At 33.6% G+C, this 12,113-nt stretch overlaps 2 protein-coding genes across 2 annotated transcripts; both read right to left on the bottom strand.

Moving 5' to 3' along the window:
• Positions 1-1,574: 1,574 nt before the first annotated feature.
• On the bottom strand, positions 1,575-11,902 carry LOC148969592 (myelin-associated glycoprotein-like). The gene is made up of 7 exons (XM_089125427.1): positions 11,839-11,902; positions 11,128-11,263; positions 3,064-3,462; positions 2,589-2,909; positions 2,092-2,352; positions 1,918-2,008; positions 1,575-1,698 (listed from the first exon to the last, which is right to left on the bottom strand). Exons 2-7 carry the CDS (start codon positions 11,252-11,254, stop codon positions 1,575-1,577), a joined length of 1,323 nt encoding a protein of 440 aa, XP_088981553.1. The 5' UTR covers positions 11,255-11,263; positions 11,839-11,902.
• On the bottom strand, positions 4,183-10,544 carry LOC148969593 (sialic acid-binding Ig-like lectin 12). Its single transcript, XM_089125406.1, has 6 exons — positions 10,134-10,544; positions 9,714-9,974; positions 9,521-9,611; positions 9,037-9,088; positions 8,644-8,820; positions 4,183-4,245 (listed from the first exon to the last, which is right to left on the bottom strand). Exons 1-6 carry the CDS (start codon positions 10,405-10,407, stop codon positions 4,183-4,185), a joined length of 918 nt encoding a protein of 305 aa, XP_088981532.1. The 5' UTR covers positions 10,408-10,544.
• Positions 11,903-12,113: the final 211 nt, after the last annotated feature.

Here is a 12,113-nt window from a genome sequence, read left to right as displayed (position 1 = left end):
GGGCCGAGACGAGAGTTCAAGAGATTTCCACGACGCACGTGCGAGAACTGCGTTCTTATTCTACGACTTCTCATTCAGTTCTCGCTCATGCATCGTGAACAATACAGTATTAAAACAATACAGAAATGCAACAATAGAACATTATATGTGACTACAAATTAACCCCCCCCCCCCCCAAAAAAAAAAAAAACAACAACAAAAAAACCTTGACCTACTCTTTTTTCCATCATGAATCAGTCACTTTAATTCATATCACAAAACACTGTGATAAGGTCATTGTGGGGAAATCCCCCCCCCCCCTGTGTAATGTTTTTTTGTTATTTCTGTTATTTTATTAATGGTGGTTATTTAATTAGTCAGTATATGCACTTATATTCGTGGTATACAGCGATGTGAGGTGTGTCCAGTGGGTGGCGGTAAGCCAGAGGAAAAACCTAGACTTGCTGCTGCTAATAGATACATATGCTATATACGAATAAAAAAAGCTACCGTTTACTGCACTTTGTTATTCTTGGCTATTTATGAATTTGAAGTCTTGCACATTCACAGAAAATAGATTACTTCCACATATCAAAATAAGCTGTACATGGAAGCAAGCTAGCAAGCTCAAGGCCAATCTGTAGGCCTAGTTAATAATGTGTTTGCTAGAAATTACTTGCAAAGGACCCATCAGCCTGCATCATCCAGAGTTTCATGACTGAACTATGCAATTTAATTTGAAAATAGAATTTAGCTATATTAGATGTGTATTAGAAAGTTATTGGTAACACTTTACAATACGGGTGCACGAATAAGCATTAATTCATGCTTAAATAATGCACAGATAATACTGAATTAAGGTGTAACTATATCTAAGTTATTCATTAATGATTACCACATTAGGAACTAATTAAGAGTCTGGAGGGTTAATGTATTAGTTCATACATTAATTGTTATAAATTAAATATGTAATTGTGGATTAATTCCATATTAACTCAGTTTTTAACTAATAGTGTTAATCAATATGTTAATTACCAGAATGAGCCAAAGCCTTGTATTTCAACTTCCAGATAATATGACAGGTACACTAATATGCATTAATACATGATTAATTACTTCATTGTTAGTCCAAATTCATGTGCAAATTACTACAATTAATAAATGACTGTAATGATGTACCCCAACAAGTAAAGTCATAACATTATGATACCTTTGCAAATAATTAGCTAATGATTAATTAAAGCAGACAACTGGAAGTTGAAGTGCATAGCTTTGACTAATTGTGGTAATTAACACATTGATTTACACTATTAGTTAATAAAATATGTTATTAAGGAATTAATACACAATGACACATTGAATTAATAGCAATTAATGTGTTACTTAATCTATTGATCATAGACTCTTTATTAGTTGCTGATGCAGTAATCAATAATTAATGGTTTAGTTCTTCATGAGTTATACATTAACTCATGATTATCTTTGCATTAGTTACTATGAATTAATGCATATTAGTGCACCCGTATTGTAAAGTGTTACCAAGTTATTATTAAGAGAGGGCCAGATGTGCAGGGCCAGAATTGAGAACATCTGTTTTATAGCAATGACAATGATCTATCAACATGGTTTTGTGATTGTTTGTGGAGTGGTGTTTGAGGTTCACAAACCTGATGCAAGGAATCTTTGTCTCCAACAATGTCTCCCCTGTGTGTCTTTTTCCTGGTCATGTGAGAGGAAATGAATAATTAAACTGAAAACTTGACTTGACTGTGCATGACTGAAGTGCTTTAATAGCTGATCTGATCCCTGTATTTAGACAAACACTAGCAACTCTCATAATTGTGAACGAGGCTTAAACTAACACAAGCACAATGCTGAATACATCTTAAAACTGGCTCTTTTAAAATGACATCAGCGATGATCAGTTACTAAATTTACCTTGCACAAAATCCAAGAGCAGAGAGCGTGAGCACTGCCACAATTCCTCCCACACAACCAACAATCAGAGGCATAAAGTGTCCATCTTGTCCTATAGGATGTGAAATCTTGTATTTCAAGTGATCTTCATTGCTTTAGATCTGTAAATGACCTTGTTCTTTACTGTAAACTCACCTTCAACTGTGAGCTGGATCTCTGCTGACTGTTTTCCGTGTTTATTCTGTGCAGTGCAGGAATACCATCCTGAATTATTATGAGTTCCCTTGAAGGTAATCTGCTTTCCCTGAGCTATAGCCATCTCCTGTCCACGTTTGTACCAGGTGTAGTTCATTTCTCTTGATGGACTGCTTTTGCTTTTGCAGGTCAAAGTCACATTAGTGTTAACAGAGACTGAAGCAGATGGGTCGATGGTGATGTGAGTTTCTTTTGGAGGAACTTTGACAGAAACACAAGCACATGAATAGGGAAAGCATGTAAAATACCTGTGCATTAGACATTTCTAGGAAGCTAAACACCAAATTCTTTTTAAGAAGGACTTTGTGCATTTAAGCACGTACAGGGCTATGTTAGAGACATGGGAAGCTAAACACCAAATTATTTTTAAGAAGCACTTTGTGCATTTAAGCACGTACAGGGCTATGTTAAAGGAAGTAAACAGTCAAATCTCTTACACAGGACTCGTAGCATGATCACGGTGGTCTCCACAGTTGAGTCATTAGATGATTTTCTTGGATATGTAGCAATGCAGGAGATGTTCTTTCTGTGATCCATGTATGAAGCTTTGAAGGTCATGTGTGAAAACACTGACAGGGTTTTTTCAGGTTTCTCCTGTAACTGTGTTGTATTGTGGGCAGAATTAGGTATATAAGACCAGGATATTGTAGGAGGTTGTTCTGGGCAGGGGGCTTCAGCGGAGCAGCTCAGATTCACTGTTGTGTTCTCCATTACTTCTTTCAGATCAGTGTGTTTAAGTTCAGGAGGTTGTGGTGAATCTACAGATATAAATTGTAGCTCATCACACATTCTTAGTGATGTTTGTTAATTATGTAAATAATACTTAAATTGAAATGTATCTATCTATTAAATTGATTAAGTGAAGTAAAGCATAATAACCTGTATGTCAAAGACAGTGGAGATGACGTTTACCTTTGACAATGATCTTCACAGTCTTTATTACATCGCCTGTATTGGTGTTAAATGTTGCTCTGAACACATTTGGTTCCATTTCCAGTCTGAAGAAGTATAAATCTGAATGATTCATCATGATGTTATAGAAGACAGTTGTGCAATTTCTCTCACTGAGATTTCCGGTCATCTGTATGTCACTAAATCCTCTTATGATGTTTTCGCTGCTATTAAAAGCTGTACAACTGACATCATCAGCAAAATGTGATATATTTTTTAGCCACATCCCATTAATAGATTTTGCCTTGTTACGTTTGTCCTCAAAATCGGAGATGTTGAATGTACAAGGAATCTGCACACAAGAGCCTGTCAGAGCTGTTACTGTCAGAGGCATCACTGCAGAGTACACATCACCATCAGCTGAAACACATAAAAACACATTAGAGCATTATGATTTAAACATTAGAGAGGTCAAATATTTATATGGTCTTAAAATACATTGTTTTTTCATACTGTCTGTCCATACAACAAAAGAGTACAGTACACTGACATAGGAAAGTCAAGCTCCAAAAAGGACAGCACAATAATGACATATATGACTTGTGCTCTTTATTTAAAGTTGAATCATATGATAGCTAGCTTTAAGGGTCTTTGCTCGATGCATTTTCTTGTCCTTTGCCAATCACATGCCTACACATTATTTTGCCTCTTGTATCAGTAGACGTTTTGCTGGTAAATGTGATTATTTAAAATAATAATAAACTGAGTGTATAGACCAACCTGAGTGTGTGTGTAGAAACCCAGAGCTGATGATGATGATGATGATGATGATGATGATGAACGACATGATCTGGAACATGGGTATCACTGGAACTCTAACACGAACAGGAAATGACCTAAATACACTTGTGTGCAAAAACAAAACCCACAATAAATAGTTTTTACTCTGTCCACAAATGAATTGTACTTTCAGCTTGTGTGTTATTACTGTGTTTAACTACTTAATCACTGCAGACTCTTCCATGATTAATATATTCATTAAATAAATAGGTTTTGTCTCATTATGAATTTAATGTTCACAATATATTTCTTGTGATTTATAGTTTTAGAAATGTCAGTTCACAAGAGACAAGCCTTACCTCAGAGCAGCGCAGTCAAAGAAAAGCAGAAGTCCGTGATGATGCCTTCCTTTATGCGAGATCTCTTTAGAGGAGTTCACACCCAGAGGTGTCAAAATGATTCACATTCATTACTAAAAAGACTTCTGTAGAAGTTGAAGTATCAGCTCAAGCTTTTTACTCGGTAACACTTTAGAATACGGTTCCTTCGTTAATGAATAACTACACAAGAACTAATGAGTAACACAATATTAACAATCTAGTAACTATTATTAACTAACAAGAAACTCTGATTAACGAACTAGTAAGTAATAGCGCACAGACGAAAGTGGTAGTTTACTATTAAGTAATCAATAACTACTATTTTTTTAATACTTCCCAGAGAACTACTGAAAAAGTTCATTAACAATCTAGTAACTACTATTAACTAAAATAAATTCTTATTAACGAATTAGTAAGTAATAGCTCACACATGAAAGTGTTACTAGATACTTCTGTGGGAGTTACTAATTATTTGGATCCGTATTATAAAGTGAAGATCATTGGAACTAACTAATAATTACTCAAGTGTTACTAAAGACATTTTCTAAAAGTATACTAAAGTTCATCAAAAATCTCAAATGTTTGCACAAATCATGACTAGATCATGTAGTAACACTTGATTAATTACTAGTTAGTTCCAATGATCTTCACTTTATAATACGGATCCAAATAATTAGTAATTAATAGCTCACAGATGAAAGTGTTACTAGATACTTCTGTGGGAATTACTAATTATTTGGATCCGTATTATAAAGTGAAGATCATTGGAACTAACTAGTAATTAATCAAGTGTTACTACATGATCTAGTCATGATTTGTGCAACCGTTTGAGATTTTTGGTGAACTTTAGTATACTTTTAGAAAATGTCTTTAGTAACACTTGAGTAATTACTAGTTAGTTCCAATGATCTTCACTTTATAATACGAATCCAAATAATTAGTAATTCCCACAGAAGTATCTAGTAACACTTTCATCTGTGAGCTATTACTTACTAATTCATTAATAAGAGTTTATTTTAGTTAATAGTTACTAGATTGTTAATAAACTTTTTCAGTAGTTCTCTGGGAAGTATTAAAAAAATAGTAGTTATTGATTACTTAATAGTGAACTACCACTTTCGTCTATGCGCTATTACTTAATAGTTCATTAATCAGAGTTTCTTGTTAGTTAATAATAGTTACTAGATTGTTAATATTGTGTTACTCATTAGTTCTTGTGTAGTTAATCATTAACGAAGGAACCGTATTCTAAAGTGTTACCTTTTACTCTAGTAAAAGTGTAAAAGTACTGGTTTCAAAACTACTTAAAGTATAAAAGTAAAAGTAATGTAAAAAAATTCCATTAAGGACAAAAGCTTAGACCGGAAGATAGAATCGCCTTTCACAAAAAACTTTCTGCATTTTTACATTTAAATAAAAAGGACAAGGATTTCACACACACGATTCGAAAAGTAGTTTTCCCATAGCGTAAGCTACTTATCCAATACTAGTGAATGCTCCTTACTCTCAGGGAACCGAGTCATCCATTGACATTTGTGAAGACAACTCAACAGGTTAATCAAAATAGGCTATAATGAATATTTACAGTATAGTACTGCATTTAGCAACATTTGCTTTTCTAGGGTTAATTTTTTCTTGCGAATGTCTAGTTTATGGTCATTTGAAAGGCTTTTCTGAGGTAAATGGGATATTATTTGACGTATTGTTCTCCAGCTGTTTTATTGATATTTTTCCACGGTTGAAACAATGATTAATGGATTACATTAGACATGATTGATTTCAGTAAGTTCTGTATCTGTCAACATTCCTTCTGATGTTCATTCATATTTATTTGCTGCCAACTAAAGAGGACCCGCACTGTCTCTTGAACTGAGTGTGAGGCGCATATTAAAGCAACAGTTTCCCCCTCAAAAAATAAGGTAATTGCGAATTGATCTTCTCATAATTCTTGACACCCCCCCCCCCCCCACACACACAGAATTGCAATTGCGTGTCATAAAGTCAATTGTGAGACATTAACTTGCAATTTTAAAAAAGTGTTTTCCCCCTCAGAATTGGAATTCATACCTCGCAATTTAAAGAAAAGAACTCAGAACTGAGAGATTAAAAATTCACAATTATCTTTTGAATTGTTTTCGACAGAATTTGAATCTTGAGACAGACTCTGTTAAAATTTTTCGATTTATAGGCGAATCTGCGACGGGGCCCATTATAGGGTGGGATCCCGGGCCCCCACGCATACTGTCATATAACATTCAATATTCTTAGAAATGCTTCGAACAACTCAGGACATCAGTGGAGAAAGGCATATTTCATAATAACATCGTAATATATGAAGAGTTCAGATGCAAAAGCCTCTAAGTGCCATTTGAAATTTTCTTCTAGAATGATCATTTTTATCAAGCTTGTATATTTAAGTTCAGTGATTTCACTTAAATGGCAATGATGATTACCTATTAATTGTTATTTAAGTGAAATTACTGATCTGAAATATACAAGTTTGATAAAAATCATCATTCAAGAAGAAAATTTCAAATGGCATTTAGAGGCTTTTGCATCTGAACTCTTCATATTTTGGTAACACTTTACAATACGGATGCACTAATATACATTAATTAGAGTTAATGTATAACTAATGAAGAACTAAACCATTAATTAATGATTACTGCATCAGCAACTAATAAAGAGTCAATATGATTAATAGATTAAGTAATACATGAATTGCTATTAATTCAATATGTCATTGTATCTTAATTCCTTAATAAAATATTTTATTAACTAATAGTAAATTAATGTGTTAATTACCATAATTGGCCAAAGCTATGCACTTCAACCTCCAGCTGTCTGTTTTAATTAATCATTAGCTAATTATTTGCAAAGGTATCATTACGTTATGACTTTACTTGTTGGGGCACATCATTATTAACTGGTCATTTATTAATTGTAGTAATTTGCACATGAATTTGCACTAACAATTAAGTAATTAATCATGTATTAATGCATATTAGTGTACCTTTCATATTATCTGGAAGTTGAAATACAAGGCTTTGGCTCATTCTGGTAATTAACATATACTTAACACTATTAGTTAAAAAATGAGTTAATATGGAATTGATCCACAATTATATATTAATAACAATTCATGTATGAACTAATACATTAACCTTACAGACTCTTAATTAGTTCCTAATGTGGTAATCATTAATGAATAGCTTAGATAATCATTAGTTACACATTAATTCAGTATTATCTGTGCATTAGTTAAGAAGAATTCATGCTTATTAGTGCACCCGTATTGTAAAGTGTTACCAATATATCATATAGCCGCTATATGGCTAAATCAACATGATTTTTTATACTAATATTTCTGGATAACCTGTTTTCTCTAGAGACTCCACTACTTAACGGCATAGTAATGAAATGCTAAAGCCCGCCAGCACCTTGAAGTATTTTGAGACTGTCTTTAGATATACAATTTTAACAAGAAAATACTCAGCAATGGTGTTGACATGAATTTGCACACGGTTTGTCTTAAAGCATATTAAAAAGAAAACATAGTAAAAACTTGATTTTACATACCACAAAAACACACAAGTGTGACTGCAACAGACAACGTTTTCAAAGAATTTGGTGAAGAAAATTAGCCACAAATGCAGACATTGAAGAAGTGAGACCTAACACACACACACATGCATGTACATTCACACACTAAGACGCGCTCGCACACACACAATTCCAACAATTGGTTTGTTTACATATTGTTTTTAAATCAATTTTTCATAATTAAATGATCTAAAGTTAGAGATTTTTTTTAAAAATTTTTTTTATTGAAATAATTTGTTAGAAGAATTGTAGTTGCAAATATATGTGACATTATTGCAAATACAGACACTTCAGAACACAACAAAAAATATAATAATATTTATAAAATATTATATAATATAAAATACAGATTTAAATGTATTTTATAATGTTTAAATATATTCACAAAATATATCAAAAAAGTTAGTGATGAAAAATGTTGATGAATAATGTTGTGGTTAAAAAAAAAGTACCAATCCCCCTAAAAACAGCACAAATGTATAGTTTAAACATAAAAATGACATACAATTTGTATTAGATCGTAAAAGATTAGATTGTAAAAGATCAGATTTTTTTTTCTTTTTTTCTTTTAGTTGGATTAATTTTTCAAATGTAAAAAATCTGCTATTTTATCAGGGGTGTGTTGACATTTTACACCCACTGTATATAGGTCAACTCACTGCACCGTCAGAAAGTGTCCATCACGGACAATCACTAGATTACAGTACATCACTTCTCAACACATTCCACTACTCACAAACACTGATTGAATGATTGAAAACAAGCACCGAACAGTAACAAACGCAAACAGGGGAAACAGAGTCTGTTGGTGAATAGGCTTTAAGTAAACCTACTGTACCCTGTACTCTATTTCTGTGTATTCATCATGCTTGAAGAGAGTCTCTGTGATGCAGAAGTTCTGCTGCTCTGAGATGTCAGTCTTTTCATAGTAGACGATCAGTGTTTCATCATCAGAAATTTCATTGGTCATGATGTAACTGGCAGTCTTGACATAATCCATGTCTGTGATTTTAACCTGTGCACAATGAAAACAGATTACAATCTTGTTTTATGTGCAAAATATTTTCATATGTTATATCTTTCACATAATTAGAAAAAAAAATATTGCATTTTTAATAAATTAACGGTCATAATAAATACGAAAAAGCTGATGAATCAATCAAATAAGAAATATATCGAAATTGAACAAGATTTACCTACACAAAACTATACAAAAATAAACTAAATTTACCTGACCAGAACGATTCTTTTCATTGGCACTGGGTTCGTTGAAAATCTTTCTCCTAGAAAAGAAGGAAGGTCGAAGGTCATTATTTTTGCAGTGACAAAAATTCTATTCAAATGTATCAAGTGTAAATTGGCAATGACAACAGAAATATGTTGCATCATATCTTCACATTTGCCTCAATCTTAACATTGAATATTATGTCCTGGCAGATGAGAAGAAATTGCAGTATTAATATATTACAACAAGAATAAGTATTAATTCTTAATAATGTAGTATTAATATATCACATGTGCATGACTGAAGTGCTTTATAGTTTGATTGATATGAAGTCAACACAATCAGTTAAGGATTCACTTGTTAAACTCACTGATTCTTACACAAGAAAAATGCAGAGCACATCTTAAAACAGGATGTTTCAAAAAAGGCACTGGATACATAACAGCAATACAACTACTGTTTAATTCACAATGAAAGTGAATATTTTTACCTTACACAAAATCCAAGAGCAGAGAGCGTGAACACTGCCACAATTCCTCCCACACAACCAACAATCAGAGGCATAAGGTGTCCATCTTGCCCTATAGGATGTGAAACACGTAATTGGACCAGAATGTTGGATTTCAATATAATCTGCATTGCCTTGAATTTGTAAATGACCTTGTTCTTTACTGTAAACTCACTTTCAACTGTGAGCTGGATCTCTGCTGACTGTTTTCCTTGTTTATTCTGTGCAGTGCAGGAATACCATCCTGCATTTTTATGAGTTCCATTGAAGGTAATCTGCTTTCCCTGAGCTATAGCCATCTCCTGTCCACGTTTGTACCACGTGTAGTTCATTTCTCTTGATGGACTGGCTTTGCTTTTGCAGGTCAAAGTCACATTAGTACCAACAGAGACTGAAGCAGATGGGTCGATGGTGATGCGAGTTTCTTTTGGAGGAACTTTGACAGAAACACAAGCACATGAGTAAGGAAAACAGTAAAAACACCTGCATTAGACATTTATAGAAAGCTAAACACCAAATTATTTTTAAGCAGCACTTTGTGCATTTAAGCACGCACAGGGTTATGTTAAAGGAAGTAAGCAGTCAAATCTCTTACACAGGACTCGTAGCATGATCACGTCTGTCTCCACAGTTGAGTCTTTAGATGATTTTCTTGGATATGTAGCAATGCAGGAGATGTTCTTTCTGTGATCCATGTATGAAGCTTTGAAGGTCATGTGTGAAAACACTGACAGGGTTTTATCAGGTTTCTCCTGTAACTGTGTTGTATTTTGGGCAGAATTAGGTATATAAGACCAGGATATTGTAGGAGGTTGTTCTGGGCAGGGGGCTTCAGCGGAGCAGCTCAGATTCACTGTTGTGTTCTCCATTACTTCTCTCAGATCAGTGGGTTTAAGTTCAGGAGGTTGTGGTGAATCTACAGGTATAAATCGTAGCTCATCACATTCTTAGTGATGTTTGTTAATTACTTAAATTGAAATGTATCTATCTATCTATTAAATTGATCAAGTGAAGTAAAACATAATAACCTGTATGTCAAAGACAGTGGAGATGACGTTTACCTTTGACAATGATCTTCACAGTCTTTATTACATCGCCTGTATTGGTGTTAAATGTTGCTTTGAACACATTTGGCTCCATTTCCAGTCTGAAGAAGTATAAATCTGAATGATTCATCATGATGTTATAGAAGACAGTTGTGCAGTTTCTCTCTCTGAGATTTCCAGTCATCTGTATGTCACTAAATCCTCTTATGATGTTTTCGCTGCTATTAAAAGCTATAAAGCTGTCATCAGCAGCAAAATATGATTTATTTTTTAACCAGATTCCATAAATAGATTTCGCCTTGTTACGTTTATCCTCAAAACTGGAGATGGTGAATGTACAAGGAATCTGCACACAAGAGCCTGTCAGAGCTGTTACTGTCAGAGGCATCACTGCAGACACATCACCATCAGCTGAAACACATAAAAACATTATCAGTAAAGCTAGAGATGTGAAGGAATGAGCATTTGGATTAAAAAAATTCTATCAATGCACATTATAATTATATCCATCCTCAATCATAATGACAACAACGATCTACCAACCTGAGCAAGTATGGATCAATACAGAGCTGATGAAAATGAAGGAAGTGATCTGGATTCCTGCCATCAGGGTTTGTGGCGAGGATGACATTGGACTCAACAAAAGTGACAAATCAGTCCACAACACCATCACAGTACCCTTCATCACACATACAACATAAAAAACATCATGAACATTTAACAACTTCACTGCTCTACTATATTTGATAGATACATGTATTCTGTCGTATTGATTGTTTATTTTATTCATCCACTGTAAATATTCATGTTAAATAAGCTTAAAAAAATACTTTCTGTCGTAACATCAAAATTACAATTTATTACCATATATTTGATCTGACTCCATCAGCCTGACTGTATTTGGTTACATGAGCAAAAGTGATACATTTGAGCTACAAACATTTTCATTCACTTAACTTCATAAATACATAAGATTATACCAAATTATTTCCTCATTGACATTTTTTTATTTTTCTTTATTTTTTTGGATTAATTCCTGGAACAGAGTTACTTGATTCAGTAAAACTCACTCACAGTCAGCAACTTAAGACTCTCGCCACAAGCAACTCAGCTCTCGCTGTTTCAGTTATTTACAGATAATGTGTGAACTGTGAAATAATGAACTTGTAGGTGATCAAGTTATAGCCAACATAGACATAAAAATCTATGTGTGCGAAAGAAAGATAAAAGATTAAAATCTGTAAAAATTCTTACCTGTTCCAAAAAGTAGTATTAGTTATAAGAAGCAGAAGTGCCTAAAACTGTCCTCTTTGTGGCAACAGCCTTTTAACATGTTTCATGATGAGACATTGCAAAACACCCATTGTGTAATGTCATCAAACAGGAAGTTTTTTATAGGAAATATAGGGGGTCTAAGCCTTTGTTAAAGATTTCTGTAAAATGCTCTTTTCGTGCACTTTTAGAGTAACGACACGCTACATGCTCACGATGTTAGCTAGCTAGCAACATCTGTTACACACTGTACAGGT

Source organism: Pimephales promelas, chromosome 22 (genome assembly GCF_988280905.1).
Source record: "Pimephales promelas chromosome 22, fPimPro1.hap1.1, whole genome shotgun sequence".
In the NCBI taxonomy this organism is placed as follows: domain Eukaryota; kingdom Metazoa; phylum Chordata; class Actinopteri; order Cypriniformes; family Leuciscidae; genus Pimephales; species Pimephales promelas.
The sequence above is the reverse complement of the archived record's forward strand: the minus strand, read 5'-3'. Positions and strand labels throughout refer to the sequence as shown.

Excerpts from the sequence above, each read along its gene's own strand:
- LOC148969593 (XM_089125406.1), bottom strand. The coding sequence starts at position 10,407 with ATGGAGAACACAACAGTGAATCTGAGCTGCTCCGCTGAAGCCCCCTGC. Across the intron at positions 9,089-9,520 it reads GCTCTTGGATTTTGTGTAAG|GAGAAAGATTTTCAACGAAC; the intron begins GTAAAAATATTC and ends CTTCTTTTCTAG. Across the intron at positions 4,246-8,643 it reads ACACAGAAATAGAGTACAGG|AGATCTCGCATAAAGGAAGG; the intron begins GTACAGTAGGTT and ends ACTCCTCTAAAG.
- LOC148969592 (XM_089125427.1), bottom strand. The coding sequence starts at position 11,254 with ATGGTGTTGTGGACTGATTTGTCACTTTTGTTGAGTCCAATGTCATCC. Across the intron at positions 3,463-11,127 it reads ATTGATCCATACTTGCTCAG|CTGATGGTGATGTGTACTCT; the intron begins GTTGGTAGATCG and ends TATGTGTTTCAG. Across the intron at positions 2,353-2,588 it reads GATCATGCTACGAGTCCTGT|TTCCTCCAAAAGAAACTCAC; the intron begins GTAAGAGATTTG and ends TTTCTGTCAAAG.